Source organism: Amblyomma americanum, chromosome 8, assembly GCF_052857255.1.
Source record: "Amblyomma americanum isolate KBUSLIRL-KWMA chromosome 8, ASM5285725v1, whole genome shotgun sequence".
In the NCBI taxonomy this organism is placed as follows: Eukaryota; Metazoa; Arthropoda; class Arachnida; order Ixodida; family Ixodidae; genus Amblyomma; species Amblyomma americanum.
The window spans coordinates 6,380,950-6,402,938 of record NC_135504.1 but is presented as its reverse complement, the minus strand read 5'-3'; the positions used below and the strand labels follow the sequence as shown (position 1 = coordinate 6,402,938).

Genomic DNA, 21,989 nt, shown 5'->3' with positions numbered 1-21,989 from the left:
GTTGGAGGGGATGGCGGAAGGGGTGAGGTGGCTGCTCCTGGTATCAGTAGTGCATGCTATCGTCGCAATTGCTGCTTTGGTTTCAAGACGACGGCTGTTGCAAGGTCATCTTTTCGGGACCATCTCTCGGCCTCAGCTACAACGGTCGCCGACGGATTTTGTCAAATGCGGTTAGTACTGCTTTCACCTTAAAAATAATATAAAAACGCTTATGGTACGCTAAAGTACTGAAGCAATGGATGCACGCTGTTTCTATACTTTGCTGACTGTTGTCTTTGCTGTACTTTACAGACTGCCGAATTTACAGACTGTCAACTATTGTCGTGTCCGGCATGCCAGTAGACTTCCGGATGGAAAGCTCAGAGTTTAATGGGATTGATTGCTTAATCGTACAACCTCCGCTTTTTTATTTTCTATTACCACTTTGAGCATTCGTTTCTGACCACACTTCTTTCTAGTGCCTGTAGGACTCAAGGGTTAGTAAACATTACGTCACCGAGGACTCGCCCATACAGGTGAGGATGACACGAACCACCCATGCCAGGACTGTATGCCCTTGTTCTATATTATACTAAAGGCAGATGCACGTTTTTCAAGCACTAGCGGGAGCAACGCACCGCAGTGCGCTCAACCAACGATGCTTGTGCACGATGCCTCGTCGAAGCGGTCACTAGACAGGCTTTTGTAGTAGTCGACGATCTTCCTCAGCGTCCTCAGCCGACTGTGCGAGCCGAACTTGTTTAGGGATGAACACTCGTTTGCGTAGTCGTCGAAGTCAACATCGTAGACGGCGATGCCGAAATTCAAGTCTAACACTTCGCCTTTCACCTTGCACAGCTGGGAGCGAAGAAACCAAAGAAGGGTTTTATTGAAGTTTAATTGATGTTCTTTGAAACTGCAGAGTCTGCTCGAATAAACTTGCAAAGACACCTGTGCTTAATAATTTACGTAAAGTCGTTAAGCAAGATGTTGAAGTGGTATTCAGGTAATGCGAATTTCATCGAACACGTGGCTCATTCAGTACGGCTGACATGACTAAGTGGTAAGTGAGGTTTATGGGACCAACAATAATGCTTCACGTAATTTTGCTGTTGATCAAGTGATTACATACGGTCAACGATTGCGAATGTCAGAGGCGTCATGATATCACACTCTGCTAAACAAGGCAGTAGGCAGCAGTGACTTGAAAAAATATATTAGTGAAGATATATGCTTCAACGGTGTACACAACCAATACTTTGTTACCTATGAGCAGTTCGTCTAGAATAAAATTTGTTCAACGGCACGCATTACTCGAGCTGGGCAGCTCATTCCACTTCTTCATAAAACGGATCTGAGGCTGTCAATGTCCAAGCATATTTATTTTTTGCGTTGGTCCGATCATACCAGACTGAGGTCGTCACTGTCGGACGTGCGAGGCTTCCAGCCATTTGTGCAGTATGACTTCAGTTGGCAAAGTAGCACAGCGTGATTTACTAATCACTAAGGAAAAACTGAAGACGGGAATGTACAAGGTTAATTATAACTCAATCATTGTTTCGACAAGACGGGACTTTGTCAGGGCTAGGCAGTCATGTTTAGCACAAGCCAACCCCTCTCAGTTCTCCTCAATGCCGAGACCCACTGATTCAGTATAAGTGAAGAAAGTAAAAGTCAGTGAAGTACTTGGGTCGACTAATCTTCATGAAGCACCCCATCGCGGTGCCTCAGTGTTTATGGTGGTGGTAGTAGTAGTAGTAGTAGTAGTAGTGCTAGCAGTATTAGTAGTTAGTAAGAGTAGTGCTAGTACTAATAGTAGTAGTAGAAAAAGGATGAAAGGGCATTTGTCAAAAAGCTGGCAATAAAAACAGCAACACACTTGTTTGTTTCCACTTCTCAGTGTAAGCGAGGGTCAGACAGCGCAGCTTTCTCTTGGCGAGCGACATTCTCTGCCTAAGAATCTAACTACCAAAACGCACTTCGTCACAGAGCATCCAAGATCGGTAAAAAATAATCAATTTAAATTTGTGTTCATTCTCTGCTACTGCATGAATGGTTCCTATACACACCTCGGTAAACTATCTTGTACCCGTTTCCGTGCAGGCCTACCCCAAAAACATTGCTGTACGTAGTGAGTGATTAATTGTCTGAATCCGGTCCTTCAAGTGCTTTCACAAAAATCGAGCCCTCCGATACCTTAGTGCCTAGTCCCTGTTCGTTGTCGTAGGCAAATGCACGGCGCAGCGCAGGATTATGCGTCAGCACTGCGCGATGATCAGGTTTATACCGCAGTTGAGGCGCATACTTTCTGTCTCTGCACACCTGCAAGAACAGTGATAAATACACAGTTGCTTGATTAGAGAGGTAGTCACTCAGTTGTTCGTTGTAACACGCAACCAACTGAGCTGCGCCAAATACAAGAGGGCATTATTTACAATGCACCAAATTGAAGCCAAGACCCCTTTTCTGTCTTTGTCTAAGAAGCCGAATCATGAGAGGGAAATAACTAGAATAAGAATGGGGTGGAGCCCATATGGCAGGTTCTCTCGGATCATGAATGGCAATTTATTAGTATCCCTCAAAAGAAAAGTATACAACAGCTGTATCTTACCGGTACTCACCTACGGGGCAGAAACGTGGAGGCTAACGAAAAGGGTTCAACTTCAGTTAAGGACAACGCAGCCAGCTATAAAAAGGAAAATGATAAGTGTAATGTTAAAGAGACCGGAAGCGGGCAGAGTGGGTGAGGGAACAAACTCGGGTTAAGGACATCCTAGTCGAAATCAAGAGGAAGAAGTGGGCTTGGACAGGGCATGTAATGCGAAGGCAAGATAGCTGCTATTCTTTAGGGGTAACAGAGTAGATTCCAAGAGAAAGCAAACATAGCAGGGGGTGGCAGAAGGTTAGGTGGGTGGATGAGATTAAGAAGTCTGATGGGATACGGTGGCCGCAGCAGGCAAAGGTCAGGCTTAATTGGAGAGACATGGGAGAGGCCTTTGCCCTGCAGCGGGTAATCAGGCTGATGATGATGATGGCCATAGGTCAGGGGATCATGAGCTGCCGTGCGGTCTGCTGATCAGCCATGGCAGATCTGGGGCTATTATAGCGGGTACCACAGTGTTGTTAGGTTAAGTGACGGCGTGTGTTGAGAGGGAGGCTTGAAAGTTAATCTGGTCCTAGTATGCTTCTGTGCACACGATGTACGACGCGAAATCGGCCAACATGCCTTAAATAGTTGCGGGAGTCTAGTAAGGTGATAATAATTGGTTTTGAGGGAAAGGAAATGGCGCACTATAATAATAATAATAATAATAATAATAATAATAATAATAATAATAATTTGTTTTTTGGGGAAAGGAAATGGCGCAGTATCTGTCTCACATATCTCGGCGGACACCTGAACCGCGCCGTAAGGGAAGGGACAAACGAGGGAGCGAAAGAAGGAAGGGAGAGGTGCCGTATCCGGAATAATTTCGACCACCTGGGGGGTCTTTAACGAGCACTGACATCGCACAGCACACGGGCGCCTTAGCGTTTTGCCTCCATGAAAACGCAGCCGCCGCGGTCGGGTTCGAACCTAGGTGCTCCGGATCAGTAGCCGAGCGCCCTAACCTAACCGCTGAGCCACCGCGGCGGGTCTGTCTGGCGGGTCTGGCGCAGTATCTGTCTGATATATCGGCGGACACCTGAACCGCGCCGTAAGGGAAGGGATTAAGGAGGGAGTGAATGAAGAAAGGAAGAAGAGGTGCCGTAGTGGAGGGCTCCGGAATAATTTCGACCACGTGGGGATCTTTAACGTGCACTGACATCGCACAGCACACGGGCGCCTTAGCGTTTTTCCTCCATAAAAACGCAGCCGCCGAGGGGGTGAAAGAAGAAAGGAAGATGTGCCACAGTAGAGGGCTCCGAAATAAATTCGACCACCTGTTGATCTTTAACGTGCACTGACATCGCACAGCACACGGGTGCCTTATCGTTTTGCCTCCATAAAAATGCAGCCGCCGAGGGGGTGAAAGAAGAAAGGAAGATGTGCCACAGTAGAGGGCTCCGAAATAAATTCGACCACCTGTTGATCTTTAACGTGCACTGACATCGCACAGCACACGGGTGCCTTATCGTTTTGCCTCCATAAAAATGCAGCCGCCGCGGTTGGATTCGAACCCGGGAACTCTGGATCAGTAGCCGAGCGCCTAACCACTGAGCCACCAAGGAATACATATTGGGTGTCTCAGCTGAAGGTAGCAAAAGTTTCAGAGAGAGATACCATTCCACGTGAATGAACCCAAATGATTCCTATTGTGACTGCGTACCCTCCGTACACAGCAGCATTCGTTTATTAATACAAAAGCATTACTAGGCTATGTCAGCGAAAAGGTGTCCACAAAATGTTGAAGCAAAATGTAAAAGTTGTCAAAATCTCAGAGGTCGAGATCTGAGAGCTACTGTGCTTTCGTCAAAAGTTTCCTTTTCTCAAAACGCATGCTTTTGCAGGTCGAGGTGTCCACAGAGACGCCCTTTCCTTCACTTTTGTCAAAAACGTTTCCTTTCCTCAAAACACATGCTTTCCTGGGGCTGAGGTGTCCACCGAGATGTCCAGATCTGAGAGCTACTGTGCCCTTTCCTTTCGTCAAAAATGTTTCCTTTTTTCAAAACACATGCTTATGCATTCCTTCACATAAGCACACTTAAAAGCTCTCAGAATTTTAAATTTCTTTCGCTGCTGCAATGCCGGGCTCCCTTGTAGCAGCGTCTCCTTCAGAGTACTCATGCTAACACCTTCCTGAAGCCAAGACTCGAAAATTTGGATGATTATATTTAATTAAACAACTAGGCTGGCTAAAAGAATGACTCTAGGCTATGCGAAGAGATAGCAAATAGTACTACGTTGGCCTCACTACAGATTTGAAGTAATTGGTTGCGTTTAGGTGTTACACTCGGGGCATTGCAGACATGTACAGCTAGAAGCATTGTAAAAGGGAACATGCAAACAAATGGCAATGCGGATGCATTGCACACATGTGGCAAATCTTTTCGTGCTTTCTGCTTTAGAAACCGGTGCGGCGGCTCCTCTCTCCAAAGCGCCCGCTCAGTGCGCAGTCAAGTTCTAAAATTGGAGCTACTCTTTTACAACTCTTACTGTGGTAAAAATTTTAGGCACATGTGTTAGTGCGTGTGACAGGGTGGGCTTCCAGCTTTTAGAACAGCCGCAGGCGCTCAATCCGCCCGTATCGGGCTCAGTTGCCCCCTTTGTACAATACCGCCAGATCCCAATGATAGCCAGAAAGCCTAACTATTAGTGTGCACGTGAGGACAGATATCGAGACCAGCCTGCAGCCAACTATCGACTCAACTACGGTCGCTCTCGGTTCATAACGTATTGGAATGCTGGACCGATATTTGCACCCGCGGAGGTCACCCAAACACGCCATCACCCACCTCCGTGTAACTGCCGAATGACACCGCACTCCAGTCGGTGTCGCACCGCGAGTAGAACTCGAACGGCTGTCCCGAACTCGGCGACGTCCACCGGCCCTTCATGGTGACCGACACAAACCCCCGGCTTGACCCGTTTCTGGATCGGAACGCGCGAATACCGGACGGGGCAGACTCCTGTAGGGAATATGTGTGAAAATTGAGTGTATTTCTTACGACATTTAAAATTGTACAACATATGTTTTGGTTCGCGTTTACGTAAGTTTGCATGGGAAATACTGTATACTAATTAGTTACACGTGACAGACTTTTTCTTGTTTAATAAATGTACCAAAATTTGTGAACTATGCATTTAGAAAAGTCAGCCCCATTGTGTGTGCTTCAATTCCGGAGATTCTCATTGAACAGGACTAAGAAACACGGCGTAATTTTGTTTTCTTACTCAAAAACATGTATCTTGCTTTTCTTCCCATTTGTTCCCCATTGTTCACTGATCGTGACGTAGCTAATAAGGAATAACATAGCTAACGAGAGATAATGTAGCTAATGAGAGATAACATCCATCTGTCCGTGGCCACCCTTTACTTCAAGACAGAAATTTAGGATTCGAAGCCGGTACGTGCTAAAATTAATTGCTGTCTATACTTTAACCGATGTAGATTTCGAGACACTAATTTTTAAAGCTTAAAGTGGTAGTTGGGACAGTTAGGGCCGGCGATCAGATTTTAGAGGAAGATATGCTCGATGGGTGTCTATCTGCCTCGCTGTCATTTTCTAAAAATTGCTAAATACTCATTTTATGCCGCATGAATGGTGCTTTGTCATCGTTATTCTTATATTTTAAAATGGTAACCTCACGCTCATGAAGAATTATCGTCCTATGTCCCTAAGTTCAGTTAGGTACATGTAAACTCATGGAGCATGTCATAGCGCAGCAAGACACTTTTTTATCTTGAGGCCACTAGATTACTTTATGAAAACCAGCACAAATTCTGCCGAAAGCTTTCGACGAAAGCGCTACCATATAGGCCGTTGATGATTTAGCAAACCATTAGGTGATCATCAGAAGATTCTTGCAGTTTGCTTAGATTTCGCGAAAGTCCACGATATGGTGCCGCACAGTATTGAACTGTGTAAAATCGAATATAATAAAAGGTTTTGAATTATGTAGAAGCCCATCTGACTAGCCGCAAACAGGTTATATGTATTGACGGCTGCGGATCTGATTTCTTGGATATGTACCCAGATGTGCCGCAGGGCTCTGTGAATGGACCGTTGCTTGGTCTTGTCTGTATCAATGACCTAGGAATTGCTGTGAAACTGCCAGTAAAAATTATTTTGCTGACTATTTGCTGATAAAGTGCCAAAAGCGGCAAAGGACGGCAATAGTACTCTCCAGCTAAGAAAAGCGAGCAGTCGTAGATGCTTCTCAAGCCGACAAAGCCGCCCGGTAGACCATGCGCGCTGCCTAGCTCAAAGAACAGCAGCTGGCGAAGGTGGGGGTACGTTCAGTAGCCAGAAGACTTGGCCGATACCCTTGTGCGCCTACAACCACCTATGAGTAGTTCTAGAATGCGCTGCGCCACCAATGTAACGCATTTCAAACTTACACCCTTCTTGATGAGACTGCTGGTTTTCGTGAGAGGCTTTCGTTTGGCAGTTTTCGGTGGAAAGGAAGGCCCATCTGTTCTTTCAATACAAGAGCCTATGCGAGCAGCTTTTTGTTTGTCTACAAAGGCGCTGGCGGGCTCAGAGATATCTTCAAGTTGGACAAGAGATCGGTACCGTTAGGAATGAGACGGCGGAAGAGGCATAATGACATCTAAAAAGCTAGCCGCCTTATGGGTTTTAGCCAAAGACAACCGAGCTGCTCCTATTCATAAGGAAATTTCGCGTTTTTATGGCTTACCCAAAAGTCGCTTCGAAATTTCTATAAGCAGCGATGAGTGCCGCGCGTTCCGACTCACCAGGTCGAATCGGTAGTCCCGGAAAAAATCTTTCGGCAGTTCGACCGACGAGTAGCGTGTCGGAGGCATCACGGCGCAGGGATCGACGGTGTGGTCGCCGAATATGTAGTGGCCATGCACCACGAACATGTCCGGATAGTATCCCAAATTCCTGCACATTGGCAACGCAGGCTATCATTTCAAGGAATTTTTTTTTGGCAGTCGCAGACAACTTCCAGGCATTTCCTCCAAGTTGTAGTTTTCATCGTTAGTGTATTTATCTCGAGAAGTGCTCGAAAAAGTGTGTGTTAATCGAGCACCCTGTAATACGGCGTTGTCCATTTTCTATGTGCAGCCGCGGGATGTTAACCACGCAAACCACTACGCCGCAGTTTTTATGCGTTTCGGTGGGGTATACGCTACTGCATGGACGGGCCGTGGTCTACAAAGTACATGGGCTGTAATCTCCACAGCCTGATGGCTGCCGTGTTTGTACGACACAAGGCTGGTTTATATGTGCAATAGCAACGACCACTTTCGCCTTCACAGTTGTATGTGCTGCCAATATACACAGCGCCGGTCGAGAAAGTCCACATGTATATTAGAGGGCTCGCTGGTGCTCTCTCTTGTCGTCGCAGGACGGGGATCATTCATATTGTTTCTAATCCCTACTGTAGCGCCATACCTTATTTCTCCGATGCTTCATCTTCATTATACGATTACTGCCACCAGCGTCAGGCAGCCGGAATGTGGGGTCAGGTGGGCATATGTGATCAGGAAGTTTGCGGGGATATGTTATCGCAGCTGGCACAGGAGAGGGTTAAGGCTATAATCGAGACCATTATCCTGCCATGGATGCGTCCAGTAAGATGATGATGATTATGACGAAGCAGCAGCATCGACCAGCAGCGATCGATCGTTCGAATCCAACATGAAGCACACGATCAGTTATCGTAGTGCTTCTGCCACACAGACTGATCGTCGTCGTTATATTAATTGGACGATCAGTCCAGTGGTCACATAAACACCCGACAAGAGCGAGTCCCTAAACGTCGTCGTCTTGCTCTCCTATTTTGGCCACTACACATTTACTCTTTTCGCCATAACGCCATGGCCGGTGATGCCATTTCTGCAGAGATAGCCTGATGAACTGACCTGCCCTGGTCTGCCAGGAAGGTGGCCCAGTCCCTGTGTGGAGTCGGCAAGGCAAGCGCTGTCAGTGTAGGTTGACCCCGTGCTGAGGCAAGGTCGTGAAACATCTGTAAGTGGAGAAAAATGCTTGCAGGCCAGTCCACGGGAACTCTGGACTGACATACTGTATGGTATTGGTCTATGTGGTTTCATACAGTTTTTGTCAGAAAAGTTTTGTTTTTCGGCCACGCCCTGCGGTTCGTTCTGCATCATCAGCGTTCTGAACATTTCGCAATTCAGAGGAACTGTAGTCATTATGCCATCAGAGGTTTGAACTTCCAGGAATCTGATGAAGACTCCACTGCTCGGCTTAAAAGCCCACTTGGGGGTTGCGCATTTTTGACAAAGTATGTACTTTTTTTATCCCCTTCGCTGCGCTTGTCTTGCACTACTACTTCTTACTCTTGTTTTTCCAAGCTCACCTGGTTAAACCTTTTCACACACCATTTTTGTTTTCATCGAAAAGAAACATTTTTCCTCTTAAGTAATATATTAAGACCTTATAACATTTCTTTAGTTTTGCAGAAAAAAATAGCAGCGAATTAATTTTTTGCAAGGACGGGCAAAACTTTTTGCAAAGTGCCATAATCGATAGGAATAGCAACATTGAAGTGCCACGACTTATCAAGTAAACACATTTAAGATCGTGAAAATAACCTTTTAGGTAGGTAATTTTGAAATAACAATAACAAGGTGCACATTACGCTTCAAAATGCGAGACAAAATTATAGTCACCGGTAGCAAAATATGTCTACAGTGTCAGACGACTTGCTACCCCGCTCATGTATCGCAAAATATTATCTGCTGTGTTCGCTATAAGGCACATAAAACACCTTATTTTCTACATTACGGATTCCTGATTAAGTAAAAAAAAGAAACCGCTGCTTGGTGCTGCACGCTGCAAGAAAAAGCTGCGAGTTGGAGTGCAACATGGAGTCGGACTAGTGTAACTCGTCATTGAAGATATTGGTACAATATCCCAGGACGAATACAGCTAGAGGTTTGTTTAATGCAGGATGGTTCAATGGAGTTTAACGGTTTCATAGAGGACGCAGCAAACTGACTGCCAATTTGTTCACTTTTTCATCTCTGCATTTGTTTACGTAATATTCAGATGATAATCTGTCTCGTGACAAAAAATATAGAGAAATATGAGGTACAAGTTGAGAAAACCCCGTATTTATTATATGTGATCGCCGAAAATTGTGAGCAAATCGTGACCCTAATGGTCCTGTTCCATCTTGGATTCCGCTAGTTTCTGAGAACAGAGCACCAACATCATAGAATCATCAGGAAAAAGAGAGATCAGAGCTTTCTTTGGTTGCAGTGCCGCATTTCTGTGGGCCAAATGCAAAATAATTTCAATTGATAAACGAGCCAAACAAGTGAATAACCCTTAGAGTTGATTTTCACAGCTTGCATCATTTTCTGCGATTGCTGTTTGCATGAGTAGTCTTGTTTCAATGAGTAATGCACGTATATAAAAGAACCAATGCATTTGTTGCACGGAGCAGGGCTTTGTGAACATGCTGAATTGAAGCACTTCAGGAGTTTCTTTTTAATTACATCATGTGGGGGCAGTTACGCAGGTGTTAACTGTAATTATGCACTAACTATACCAGCTAGGCTGAAAAATGTAGTTGCAGAGTTGCATATCGGTGTCAAATTTGGTTACATTTCATGCAAACAGAACGAAAATACTTTCAGTTGCTGCGTCGTTCCTTAAATTATGTGATTAGTAGAACAAATCGTTATCCAAGTTATCCAGCTGAGTTTGGAAATCAAAGGAAGGAGAAGGAGAAAAAGAAGAGGAAGAAAAAGGTAGCCCTAGTTATTGGAGCTCCTGCAACGGGGAAGAGCAGATGACGAGAGAGCTCAATCCGTTCTTATTTTGCTCCAAACGGTTCCAGGAGGGGTGCATTTCAGTAGTAGAATGTTGCACCCGGCCCCGTGCGCGTGTTCTTAGATATTTTTTGGTTGTTTGTGCTGTTGCCCTTCGAGCATAATAATGGGAGAGTGAGCCTCACTTTGAGCAAGGAGATGGCCTCTTGCATCTGTTGCGAGTACGTGTTTTCGACCGTGTCGAGCACACCAGCGTGGAAGATTCTCAAGCGCCAGAACTCTTCCAGCGGACTGGGCTGTGTCTGCCGCAAATCGGTGGACGTCCGTGCCATTCGCCTGCGCACATCGAGTGGGCTTCAAGCATGACCACGAGGAAGCCCGCTCACTTTCGCAGCCCTGGATGACATGCCATCAATGGCTATGTCGAGTAAACCTAAGAATGCATTCTTTCTATCCTTACTGCAGTGCAAATCGATATTACAACACCAACATTGACCTTTTGAGGATCGAAGGCAGCGCCATTTACTCAGTTGGGGGCATTTCGCGGCATCCACTTTCTTGGTATGGAATAAATGCTAGTATTGTAATTATTTTACAACCATAATAACTGCCAAGCCTTAGGAGCCTCTCCAAATCTTGCGTAGATACGGTACATTTTCTCTTAAATGATTTGTGATTAACATTTAATATTATTAGCAGTCAATCCAAACAAACGCTGAATAATTGATCATTATAACAATAAATGTTATTATTAACGGTAGCTCTGAATAAGTGCTTACTAATTGACCATGACATCATCCAGGAGTGATGGCAACACTAAATTTTGTGTTATGTGAGAAGTCATGCTACATTGACGCCATTGCAACCGCAGGTCTCGGAGGCTCGTTTCCGCTTTGAAGGGATTATCCCAAGCGTTGTAGTGATTTATATCTCCCTAGATGAAATTATCGGTCGGTTGCATTTGATTTCCATTATAATAGTTGAATGGGAATACCCGTAATTTTTTTTTTCACACCGCCTATATGCAAAAGGAGCATACTCACAGAAAAGCGAATGCCAGACCGAGTGCAGTTCTGGTATATCTGCGGGCAGCTCGCAAGAACGTCTTCAGGTCTTGCTCGAACCGCGCGTGGTCGACGAGTGTGTTTTTGTCGTCTTTGTACAGCGAGTCGAAGAAGGCGTAATCGCAGAGACCGTCTTCAGCCATTACCGCGCCTGCCTTCGTCCTGGCGCCGTAGGTGCACAGCAAGGTCTCGGGCCCCTGCGCTGTAGACGTGTGCAGCAAATTCCTTTAGTCGAAGTATGTACACATATATGTCCGGTATATCTTGCGCGCAATAAGGACGTGCAGTCAAGTACAGTGTTAAGGGGAACACTCAGTGTCCACTTAATAAACTTGCAGCAATAGGATAGCTATAGGACATACTAATGCGTAGATGTACACAACAGCAGCACAGGGCGTCAGCTGCGCATACGCAGTGGCAACAGCGTTTCCCAACTAGGTCACTGCGCATGCGTGGTGGGTACCTCGCTGGTCCGCTATGCGTATATGCTTGCACTCTTTGGCTGCACAGTTTAAAACTGTCAATATTGTTAAGCTTTTAACTAGTGCAGGGCGCGTTCGCCACAACCATAATCTGCGTAGGTATTGAGGGAGGTGATAAACAGCAATGAAGATAGCCGAGGTTAGAAAACATGTTAACAGGAGGCACCGCCGATTCTGAGGCAGCAGCAGGATGACCGCCTACAAAGGAGACAGCGCCCGCTCTCTTCAACACATGGACCGCGGCGAACGATGATTCCTACAGACGTAACTTCCAGCAATCCCGTATAGGGCAGCACTTCCATGGCTCTCTTTCAGGCCAAAAAATCAGTAACTACTATGCCATCATTTAGAGACCTGCCATACTATATAAACGATCCACATCCAGGAGTAGAAATGATGTCGTGCCGTATAGACATACTGGTAAGCCTCTCTTCTAGCTTCAATGGCTTGAAGGTTCTCGGCAAGCGACACATACGAGTAGATTGCTGAAACTCACGAGTCATACTTTGCCCATTTGCACCCTACGTCAGCACAAACACTGCACGGACAGCATTGTATATCGGCGCGTATGAGCAACACCCTCTTATCAGGTCATATGTCTACCGGTTTAAGGGCGCACTAATCCAGATGCTTCCCAAATGTGAGTCCACTAGCGCAAACGTTTCTGTAGCACAGCGCTTATACCTGAAGTTTCAGCGAAGGTCACCAACTATTTATTAACAAGAGCATTTTTGAGGTATAGAGAAGGGTTTCCGAGGCGCGTGGAACTACAGCGTTTGCGGGCGGGAGGAAAGAAGTGAATCATGTTATCAAGTAAGCCGGTTAATTGAATTATTATAGTTAACTGATAACTATCACAGTGTGGTGACTGGTCACTGTCTACCACATCTTTCCAGCTGTTGATCAGGAGTAGCCATATAAATGCACTAAATTTAGCAGCGGAACTCCAGTGCAGCCGCACGTGCTGGTAGACCAAGCGTTACGGCCCAGATCAACTTGGAGAGCCGACGACACCTTAAGCTGTACTTTAAAAGTAAAAAAAAAAGTAAAGTCTAATTGTACCCTGTGTACGTACGTCGGGACTTTGCTGAGGTCGGCGCCAGGTGTGGAGAAAAGGTCGGCAATGCGTGCGGAACAAATAGCCGCAAATGGACGGATTTCACGGATTTCGCGTCTTCACTCTGGCGCAGTTTCGGAGCACAACGCTGCCGAATACACTCGGCTGGAGCTGCTTTAGAGTTCGCTGCATTTTTTTTTTTGCCAAAAGAGAGGTGATGGGATCTGTCGGGAGGTTTGCAAGCAGCGATAGTTTGGGTTCACTGAAATTTGCGGCATATTGTATTTGCGAAGGCGGTTGAGAACAGTACGTGTGAAAGTGGTGTTCGTGTTTGTAGGTGCGTTACGTTGCTTTGCGTTTTCTGTGTAGTTGACGAGATGTGGAAAAGGCGGAAATATTGGCGATTATCTGGCACAGAATTTGGCGCAAACATAACGGAATGTGCGCGGGAGATAGAGTTTGAGCGGTGATGGGGACTTCGGCGGCGGCCGCACAAGACGGTGCAGTCGGATCGAAGATGGCAGACAGCATTACCGTTTGGTGCGGTGTGTGACCGTATTTCAGTCTGAGGTATGAGTGTGTGTAATTAACTTTCAACAGCCACAGCTGCGCGACCGTTCTAAATATCCTTGAATAAATATGGAAGCGTCTAAATGTGAACAGGGTGTAACCTTTACTTCACAACGTGTCGCCGCGGTTGTACGAGCGTCAGCGTCCCCATCACTGTCACGCCACCATAGCGAGCTCCAATCACAGCAGCATAAGACCATAGCTTCGGCGAGGGCTCAGCAGCAGTTCCATCGCTGTCGTCATTACGTATGTCAGCGAGATACGATGTATGTCAAAGGAATTTTTTTTTCAAGAGAAATGATATATCGTGATATATCGCGTCCTGATATAAGCACCGGAAAAAGACCACCGAAGTTTTGAAAAATAAAAACAGAGAAATCCAACTCCTGCTCATGAACTTCTCTGTATCGCCCACGGTGAGGTGCTCACCGCTGGTCTCTGCTCCAGATGAAGCAACAAAAAGAAAGGTGACATGTGCGCCACGAAGTGACGTGTACTGGTAAGCGTTGCTGTGGTTCTTTCACTGCACAATATTTTAGATCGATGAACTACAATTTAGATCAAATATTTATTCATTCCTTTAGACGAATAATTCATGATTTCTCAAGGTAAAGCTCCTATGAACTGCTTAGTCACTTGATTGATTGATTAATTGATTGATTGATTGATTGATTAGTTCATTCAAACATTCATTCATTCATTCATTGATCCATCCATCCATTCATTCATTCATTCATTCAACCATCAGAACCTGACCGCGGTGCACTAAGCTGCTAGAACAATTTCTTTAGTAAAAAAAAATTGAAGATTGGTATTTTGGGGAAAGGTAGTGGTGCAGTGTCTGTCTCACATCTCAGGCGCACACCTGAACAGCGCCGTAAGGGAAGGGATAAAGGAGGGAGTGAAAGAAGAAAGAGGTGCCGTAGTGGAGGGCTCCGGAATAATTTCGACCACCTGGGGATCTTTAACGTGCACTGACATCGCACAGCGTGACACGGGCGCCTTTTGCGTTTCGCCTCCATGGAGACGCGGCCGCCGCGGTGGGGTTCGCACCCGGGTATTCCGGCTCAGTAGCCGAGCGCCCTAACCACTGAGAAACCACGGCTGGTTCTCCTTTACTGTGTAAGTGATGTTTCTGCTGTGCTCTGCAGGACTAGCAGTCAGTGCACGTTACCGTACACAAGCACTGGACTCACTCTTCGTCGGGTCGTCGACCAAGACAGGCACCTCCACAGCCATGGGGGGAGCTGGGCCGGGAGGGCCACGTTCACTCTCGTCGCTCTGATCGTTGACCTCGGTGGAAGGGTCGGGGAAAGCTACACACGCATATTTACAAAAAGTGGCTTTCGTAAATCATGAGGTTGTGCCATCGCACAAGCTAAAAAAGCACATGCGCCCTTAAAGGGACACTGAGCACGCGGTCGGCAGGGAACTTGCATCACTACGCTCTCTATACAAGCAGTTGCGAGTGCATACATCGAGGTCGTACGCGGCTCAACCATCTGACCAGTGCTATACCCATGATGTTTGCCTTAGCAGCGACCCGGATGAAGGAGCGGAATTTTTCAACGGACCTCTACTCCGTTTTCTTTTTAGGGCGGCTAGAGTGTATGCTAGACTGGAATGTAGAAAAAATGACCAATGGTAGAATTGTTTGAGTTTCAGTGCACCCCGTATGTTGTATTGTCCCCTTCCCACCAGTACAGTACATATGTCTGCCACCTAAACAGCCTTCCGCCCACTCCCCCGCTCTAGCAAAATAGTGCTTTTCAAGCACATCTTAAATATGAACTGCTGGAGGATGTAGTCTGCAGATGGGAACATGAAGTTTACAAGACTGTTATAGAGACTCTTATTAAGTGCAAAAAAGTGCATGCTACGCAAAAAAAAGACAGTGGAACATAAAAGAACGGACTCAAAAAGAAGTATGCTATATCCTGCAGTGAGCCGTTAAACTGTTTTAAGGTACGCCACGATAAAGCCGTAATGGGCGCTTCCTAAAGGCGTAGTCCAACTGCTCTCCTGTATCGCTGGTGACCTCTTTGCCAAGTGCTATACAGAGCAGGATTTGTAAATGCGTCTTCTGCACTCAAGGTGGAATACAACTGCAGTTGTAGGATGCACCGTTCAACTGTGAGAAGAATTCCGCAGACCTCAAAAGTTGTGGAGTATATTTTTCAGGGTATGAGTGTAATACGCGAACCGAAGCACTGTTTTTTTCTGCGTGAGAGCGTACTGGAATTGTCAAGCAGCAAGGCGTTGCAGCGTTGAAGCACAGTTATGGTAAAGGTGCCCTTTCGCATCAGAAAAATAAAAGCAACACAAACTACTTAAAGCGAAGGGATTTCCTCGTGAGCATACAATTTGTAACGCTTTATGAATGACACTTCATTGTCTTTGCCCTGCTATTCTATTCTATTCTATTTAGGTACGCAACAACTATCCCCAGAAGGAATGCATTTTGACGAGCGCACACGAGTGACGAACTTCTGTGCAGATTTCGTGGTTAAGAGCTGCTGTCTTGCAACAATGAATAAACAAATATTTCTAGCTTAAGAAGACCAGAGCCAAGGTAGGTGCCGGTCTTTCCAGCTCTGAAAAAGCATTTGCAATTAAAAGCTGCTGAAGTCTTACGAGTCAAGTTCTACGAATTCTATCGCGTGCAGGAAAAACATCGGAATAATAAAAAGCAGCCTAAATACAGCTTACTGCCGCTTCCTACTCTCAAAATACATCTCTTTTCTCTCCTGCTTAGCGTATGTAGCCACGTATGTACATTCCATTGCTTTCCTGCCACAGGCCAAATTTATTTCGAATGTGACAGAGCTATACCAGCACGTGTAGACAATATTCTATTCGTCCTTTGCAATGGCAAGTGAACATTGTCAGTGCTTACTGCTCCTGAGCAAAAGCACCGTGATGGACGAGACACTGATCAGGAAAAACAGCAAGGAGCACAGCGTCACCATGAGCGTCGTAGTGCTGTTCTGCCTGCATGAAGTGGAAAGCAGAGGTAAATGCCATCGCTTGGCGCTGGTCTCCAGTTCACGTGAGAAGAGATCTAGGCGCATACGTGTGACGTCTTTCTGCGATCACCTCCATTCACTACCATAGAATATAGCAAGCGAGTCCGAACTTCAATTCCACAAGTGCTGTCTTGAGCCACAGGCTAGTAGCAGCGTTATCAGGTTTGGTTGCGGCTCATGCGTCCCGAATATTTCTGTCTCCGACTGTATATTCCCTACATGCAATACCTTTCTGCGCATGTAGCGTGCATTTACTGCGCATATGTGAAGATATCTGCTGCATGTGTGTATTACCTTTGTTATAGTAATCCGTGACATGTACCAGATTGAAGTAAAATCTAATCGAACACTCTACGCTGATACTCATCCACTCTGCTTGGCACAAGATACTAAGAGGGGCCATGCGGAGCAGCTTCCACGCCCTACGAGTACCTTCCTTAATCTCGTTACACCACCACGGTCTTCCACCATTGGACTTCACCACACTCCTCCATAGTACGTCACAGCCTCCGGGCGGTCCAATGTTACCGAATCAAGTTTGGCGGCGATGCATATAAGAAATACATATAACAGCATCAGCGGACGTTTTTACTTATTTTGGCTGTCTGGGGTCCTACTTCACTGAAGTTTTTCCTCCTCACAAGATGCGATAAGTAAGAATCATAGCATGCGGTTACAACTGCCGCAATTGCAATGTGTGCGCGCAGGTAGCGATTCAGAATATCTCCATACTATCGCCATCGATAAGATAATAAGCGGAAGGTAGCCAACCTAAGGAACTCTGATATGGAGAGAATCGAGCATGCTCTAAAGAATGGGGGCAGCCTAAAAGAGGTGAAGAAGAAACCAGGCATAGGCAAAAATAGGCACGGCGGCCCCCCGCGTCAGTTGGCAGCTGCTCTGCTCCTGGTTACGCACGGACGTATGTGCGGGAGCTCCAGCCACCAGTGTTCGGAATGAATCCAGAACACACCACTGCCCCATTGCACTCTTGAGCGTCCCCATAATGCTGTTTCATAAAAAGTTACGCCAGACCTTTGGACTTACTTTAAGCTTGAATGTCACTGCATATCGCGGCGGCACCAACTTTCTTCTGTGGGCATTCATGGCACTCATGCATTATAGGGAGTACAGTTAATGTTCGGGGAAAATTCATTTCTCAATCAAGAAATCAACACCGCATAAAGAAGAAAAAATATTTTTGTGAGCTTCAGCGAGAAGTCCGAATCCACCAAATCACTTGCGCAACAATTTGACGGGAAAGTGGACTGAGAGTTTTTGATACAGTATGGCTGCACACAGTGTTACTTACGATTGCGTCTTGTCCTCTGTAAGAGAGAGGAAAACAAGGGTTGCCTGTATGTACTGCGCTTCGAAACCGGTACTGCGTGCACCAACGCCTCTTCTAACTAGACGAGGCATTACGTGCACACTTTCAAGATGAAAGCCTGGCAATGGCAGGGGTAAAGTTAGATAGGCTAGACTACATGCGATAACATGCGGTGAATTTCTCTCGGAACTCAGTACAATTCGTTTAAATTTTTATCAGATCCCAGAAAATATTAGTAAATGTATTCACAAACGACAAAGATTAGAAGCACTAGGATGCAGTAAAAACGTTAGGCATGGTTTAACCACGGCTATTCCCAAAGGTCAAGCGATAGCATTGTGGAAATGAACAGGGGCCAATTTGGAGGTCGCATTCGTGTCGTGCACGCTCAGTTATGGTTGGATATCGCTTTTGGTCTAAGTCAGCGAAGGTCAAATGTCAGTGGTGGCCCGTACCTAATTTTGAAAATTATCTGGCCCAAATATGGAGGCCGCCATCATGTCGGGCACGCTTAATTAAGGTTGGACACCAATTTTGGTCCAAGTCGGCCAAGGTCAAATTTGGGGGTGGGCGGGCCCAAATTTTTGGAAATGACTCGGGCCAAATCTGGAGGTCGCCATTGTGTCGGACATGTTCAGTTATTGTTGGGCATCGATTTTGGTCGAACTTGGCCAAGGTCAGTCTGTAAATCTGTCAAAGTCAATCTCTTCCTATGCTGCGCTTGTCAAGGTTAAACCAACGTCAAATCAGGCACTGAATGGTGAGCGACGTTTGCATTTAGTAGAGCTACAGCTCTAATGTAGTGTTTTTCAAACTTCCGCGCAGACATGTATTTCGGACCTTACTTCGTGGCTAGCTCATCAAGAGCCTTTATCGGAAAAGAATCACAAAGCAGCCAAACGGGCAACACAGCATGGAAACCAGAGAGGGCACGTAAACTCGTTATTACGGTAACACATTCGCTCCACCCATTCGCCCCATATGCTAGCGAGCACAAAAATGTCTTTCCGAGTGAATAAATCAACCCAATAACTGTGGTTTGGAGAAGGTTTTTGAAAGTATTTCAACATGTACCCCTGTGTGGTGGTGCCAACCCGTTTTTGGAACCATCGTCAAATGTTTAGGGAAATCCCGCAAGGTGGAGTAAATTTGTAATAAGGGAGTAATTACTCATTGCCATCCACCCGAACGCAGCCAAACGGCTACAAAGGAAAGCTATAGAGCTTTATCAGAAACGTCGCAGTTGAAGAAAAATTCCTCTTGGTCCTGGGTTCGAACACGAGACGACTGCTTCACCGGAGCAGTCGCTCTACCAACTCAGCTTACCGGGACGGCAAGCTTATGGCATGGCGAGAGCGAATTGGTCAATAACTCGAAGTGGCCGGGAACAGTGTTGGTCAAATGTTTAGGGGTTTCCCCCAAGGTAACTACGCCATCCCTTAAGTCACTGGTCAGTGAAGATACAAACCGAACTGTTTTCCAAGAGAAGGCAAGCGTAGCAGGGGGCGGCCGAAAGTTAGGTGGGCGGATGAGATTAAGAAGTTTTGCGGGCATAGGGTAGGCGCAGCTGGCAAAGGACACGGTTAATTGTATAGAAATGGAAGAGGCCTTTGCCCTGCAGTGGGCGCAGTGAGGCTGATGACGATGACCAGCAGTCGGGATGCTTACCCTCGTTTGCGATCAGTAGACTGGTCGTTCTGGCCTGTTCGGGCCCATGCATCCTGGGCCAAAGAGCGTTAGCGTCCTGGTAAGAACCGTATGGCAGGTTATCTCCCGCCGGGTAGATGTAAGGACTACCGTACATGATGCTGACCAGAAATCTGAAAAAAAATTAGTGTGTACACTCTGTTGCCCGTAACGCGCTCAAGTGAGCGAAATTTGTCACTCTGATGTTGTCTTTGACTTGACTCGGTCTTTTTTTCTGAGAGTGCTGGCGATATACATCTGCTAGAGTGTTAATTAGAAGGGAGTTTAATAACCTCAGAACGAAATGTAAAGCGTTACATTCAATCCAAAGTTAGAAAATGCATAATTTCGGACAGCGTTTATATTTCTCAAAAGAGAGCAGAGTTGAACACTTCTCAGAGGCTCTCCGCGCCAACGTGTACAAGCTGCCGAAACATCGAAGATTGGTTTGGTTTGGTTTTATGGGGTTTAACGTCCTAAGGCGATTCAGGCTTTGAGGGACGAAGTAGTGGAGGGCCTCAGGCGTGATTTCGACCCCTGGGGTTCTTTAACGCGTTATTGATATCGCGCAGCAGACGGTCCTCTATGGCTTCGCCTCAATGAAAATGCGACCGCCGCGGCCGCAATCGAACCCGCGTTTTTCGGGTCAGCAACCGAGCACCATACCCAATTAGCCAGCGCGGTGGCGAGCCACCGAAAGTCAAGTGAAGACCTCACTCACCAATTTAACTTGACAGAATCGTCGCCGCAGAGCTCAAGAAGCCCACTTTGAGCAGCAGTGGCGCTTCTTCTTCTTCTTCTTAAAACATGACACATACCCCCGTGGGGAGATTGGCCAAGGTGTAGTGGCATAAACAAAGAAATTCCCATAGGAGATAACGACAAAATACTACACCAAGCGTGAATTTTGAAAAAAAAAGTACTGATGAAAAACGACAGAAGAATATTTAAAGTAAAATAACAAACAGTATTTTGGCGAAAAAGGAAGAGCTCGAAGAATTTTAAAGAGTTAGCAAATCAAACTAGCAGTTGCAATTATGTTATCATGGAGAATCCCACAAATTTACCCAATGAAAATCCTTTGGCGCTCGCACCGAACGATGATAACACTGGCAGAGATAACGGGAGCCCAAACCTGGAGAGAGGGCGAACTTTGGACAGTAGAGTAGAAAATGTTCTACAGACTGAACTTCCCCGCATGAGTCACATAGGTTTGTCGGTGTCCACCCACATCTGTATAGATATAAATTAAAAAAGGGAAACCTGCACCGCAACCGTGTCATTGATACCTCACACAGCCTGGTTTTACACTAACGGACGTTCCAATTATATGATAAGTGCTGATAATCAGCGGTATTTAGTAAGGGATCGCTTAACCTGGCTGATATGTGTTGGAACCGCTGAGAGCTTCGCGATTGATGTCTTCACTCACTCGATTCTGACAGTGGTTCTGACCAAATGCGCAACGTTGTTGTTGTTGTTAGCCTACCAAAAGATGACACATACCCACACTGGGGGATCGGCCAAGAATCGGGTGGCTATTCACCTGAACGCAGTTAACAAAAAGGAAAAGCACGTGGGAGCGCAACACCGGTGAATTTTTCGTCATGAACAGAAAAGGGATGAGAGTTTTGATTTTAAAATTTTAAGAATAATAATAAAGAGAGGGATTAAATAATAATGATTTAGTCAACATGTAATAATGTGATCATATTCACTATGAAATGACGTCTTCAATAGCGATATTACATGCCACCTTATCTTCGGGTACAAAATCTATAACCTGCCAGTTAGTGGCGTGAGCCGTTTTATGAGCTACATAATACATTCAACCCCTCATGCACGCCTATGTAATAACATAATGGTAGGATATGTGGTGGGGGCTACAGGGGGTATGGTACGGGTTCTGTAACTTGAGCCATCATCGGGCCAATGAGGGTACTAGATGGAGTTCCCTATCGGTAGTATGCTGTGACGCCGTCATGATACAGGCCCCTCCTTAAGTGGGGACGTTACAACTTATTTCACATTTCCTGAGCGCTGGGGCATCGTTTTGATCAATGACTACGCAATCAGATATCATACATTTTTTCAGGTGGACACAGGGGCGCAACAAAAACACACGGACATAGAAGTAGACAGGGACGAGCGCTTACTATCAACAGGCTTTATTTGACGTAGACCGTTAATATACTTTCGCCTACCCAAGCGCCACTGTGCGAATCACAAGTACGTGTGTAACAGAAAACACCAAAAGAAATCGAAAAGAGGCGATTACAGAAATCTATCTAAGAAAACCGTTTCAGATCGGCGAAGCATTACAGACGAATCACTGATGCAGTTATCTCCTTTTTTTCTGATGTAATAACTGATAATTTCTGAT

At 45.9% G+C, this 21,989-nt stretch overlaps 1 protein-coding gene across 2 annotated transcripts; it reads right to left on the bottom strand.

Moving 5' to 3' along the window:
* Positions 1 to 576: 576 nt before the first annotated feature.
* On the bottom strand, positions 577 to 16,555 carry LOC144100004 (uncharacterized). 2 transcript variants are annotated; one of them, XM_077633054.1, is made up of 9 exons: positions 16,461 to 16,555; positions 14,761 to 14,880; positions 11,435 to 11,657; positions 10,577 to 10,727; positions 8,514 to 8,617; positions 7,380 to 7,530; positions 5,416 to 5,589; positions 2,176 to 2,301; positions 577 to 837 (listed from the first exon to the last, which is right to left on the bottom strand). In XM_077633054.1, exons 1-9 carry the CDS (start codon positions 16,531 to 16,533, stop codon positions 628 to 630), a joined length of 1,332 nt encoding a protein of 443 aa, XP_077489180.1. In that variant the 5' UTR covers positions 16,534 to 16,555; the 3' UTR covers positions 577 to 627. The 2 variants fall into 2 exon arrangements, with proteins under 2 accessions (XP_077489180.1, XP_077489181.1); XM_077633055.1 differs by lacking the exon at positions 5,416 to 5,589.
* Positions 16,556 to 21,989: the final 5,434 nt, after the last annotated feature.

Coding starts and splice junctions, on each gene's coding strand:
- LOC144100004 (XM_077633054.1), bottom strand. CDS start 16,533: ATGGTGACGCTGTGCTCCTTGCTGTTTTTCCTGATCAGTGTCTCGTCC. Junction 14,881..16,460: donor GGTGCTTTTGCTCAGGAGCA/GTAAGCACTGAC, acceptor ATGCGTGTGTAG/CTTTCCCCGACCCTTCCACC. Junction 838..2,175: donor AACAGGGACTAGGCACTAAG/GTATCGGAGGGC, acceptor CTTCGCTCCCAG/CTGTGCAAGGTGAAAGGCGA.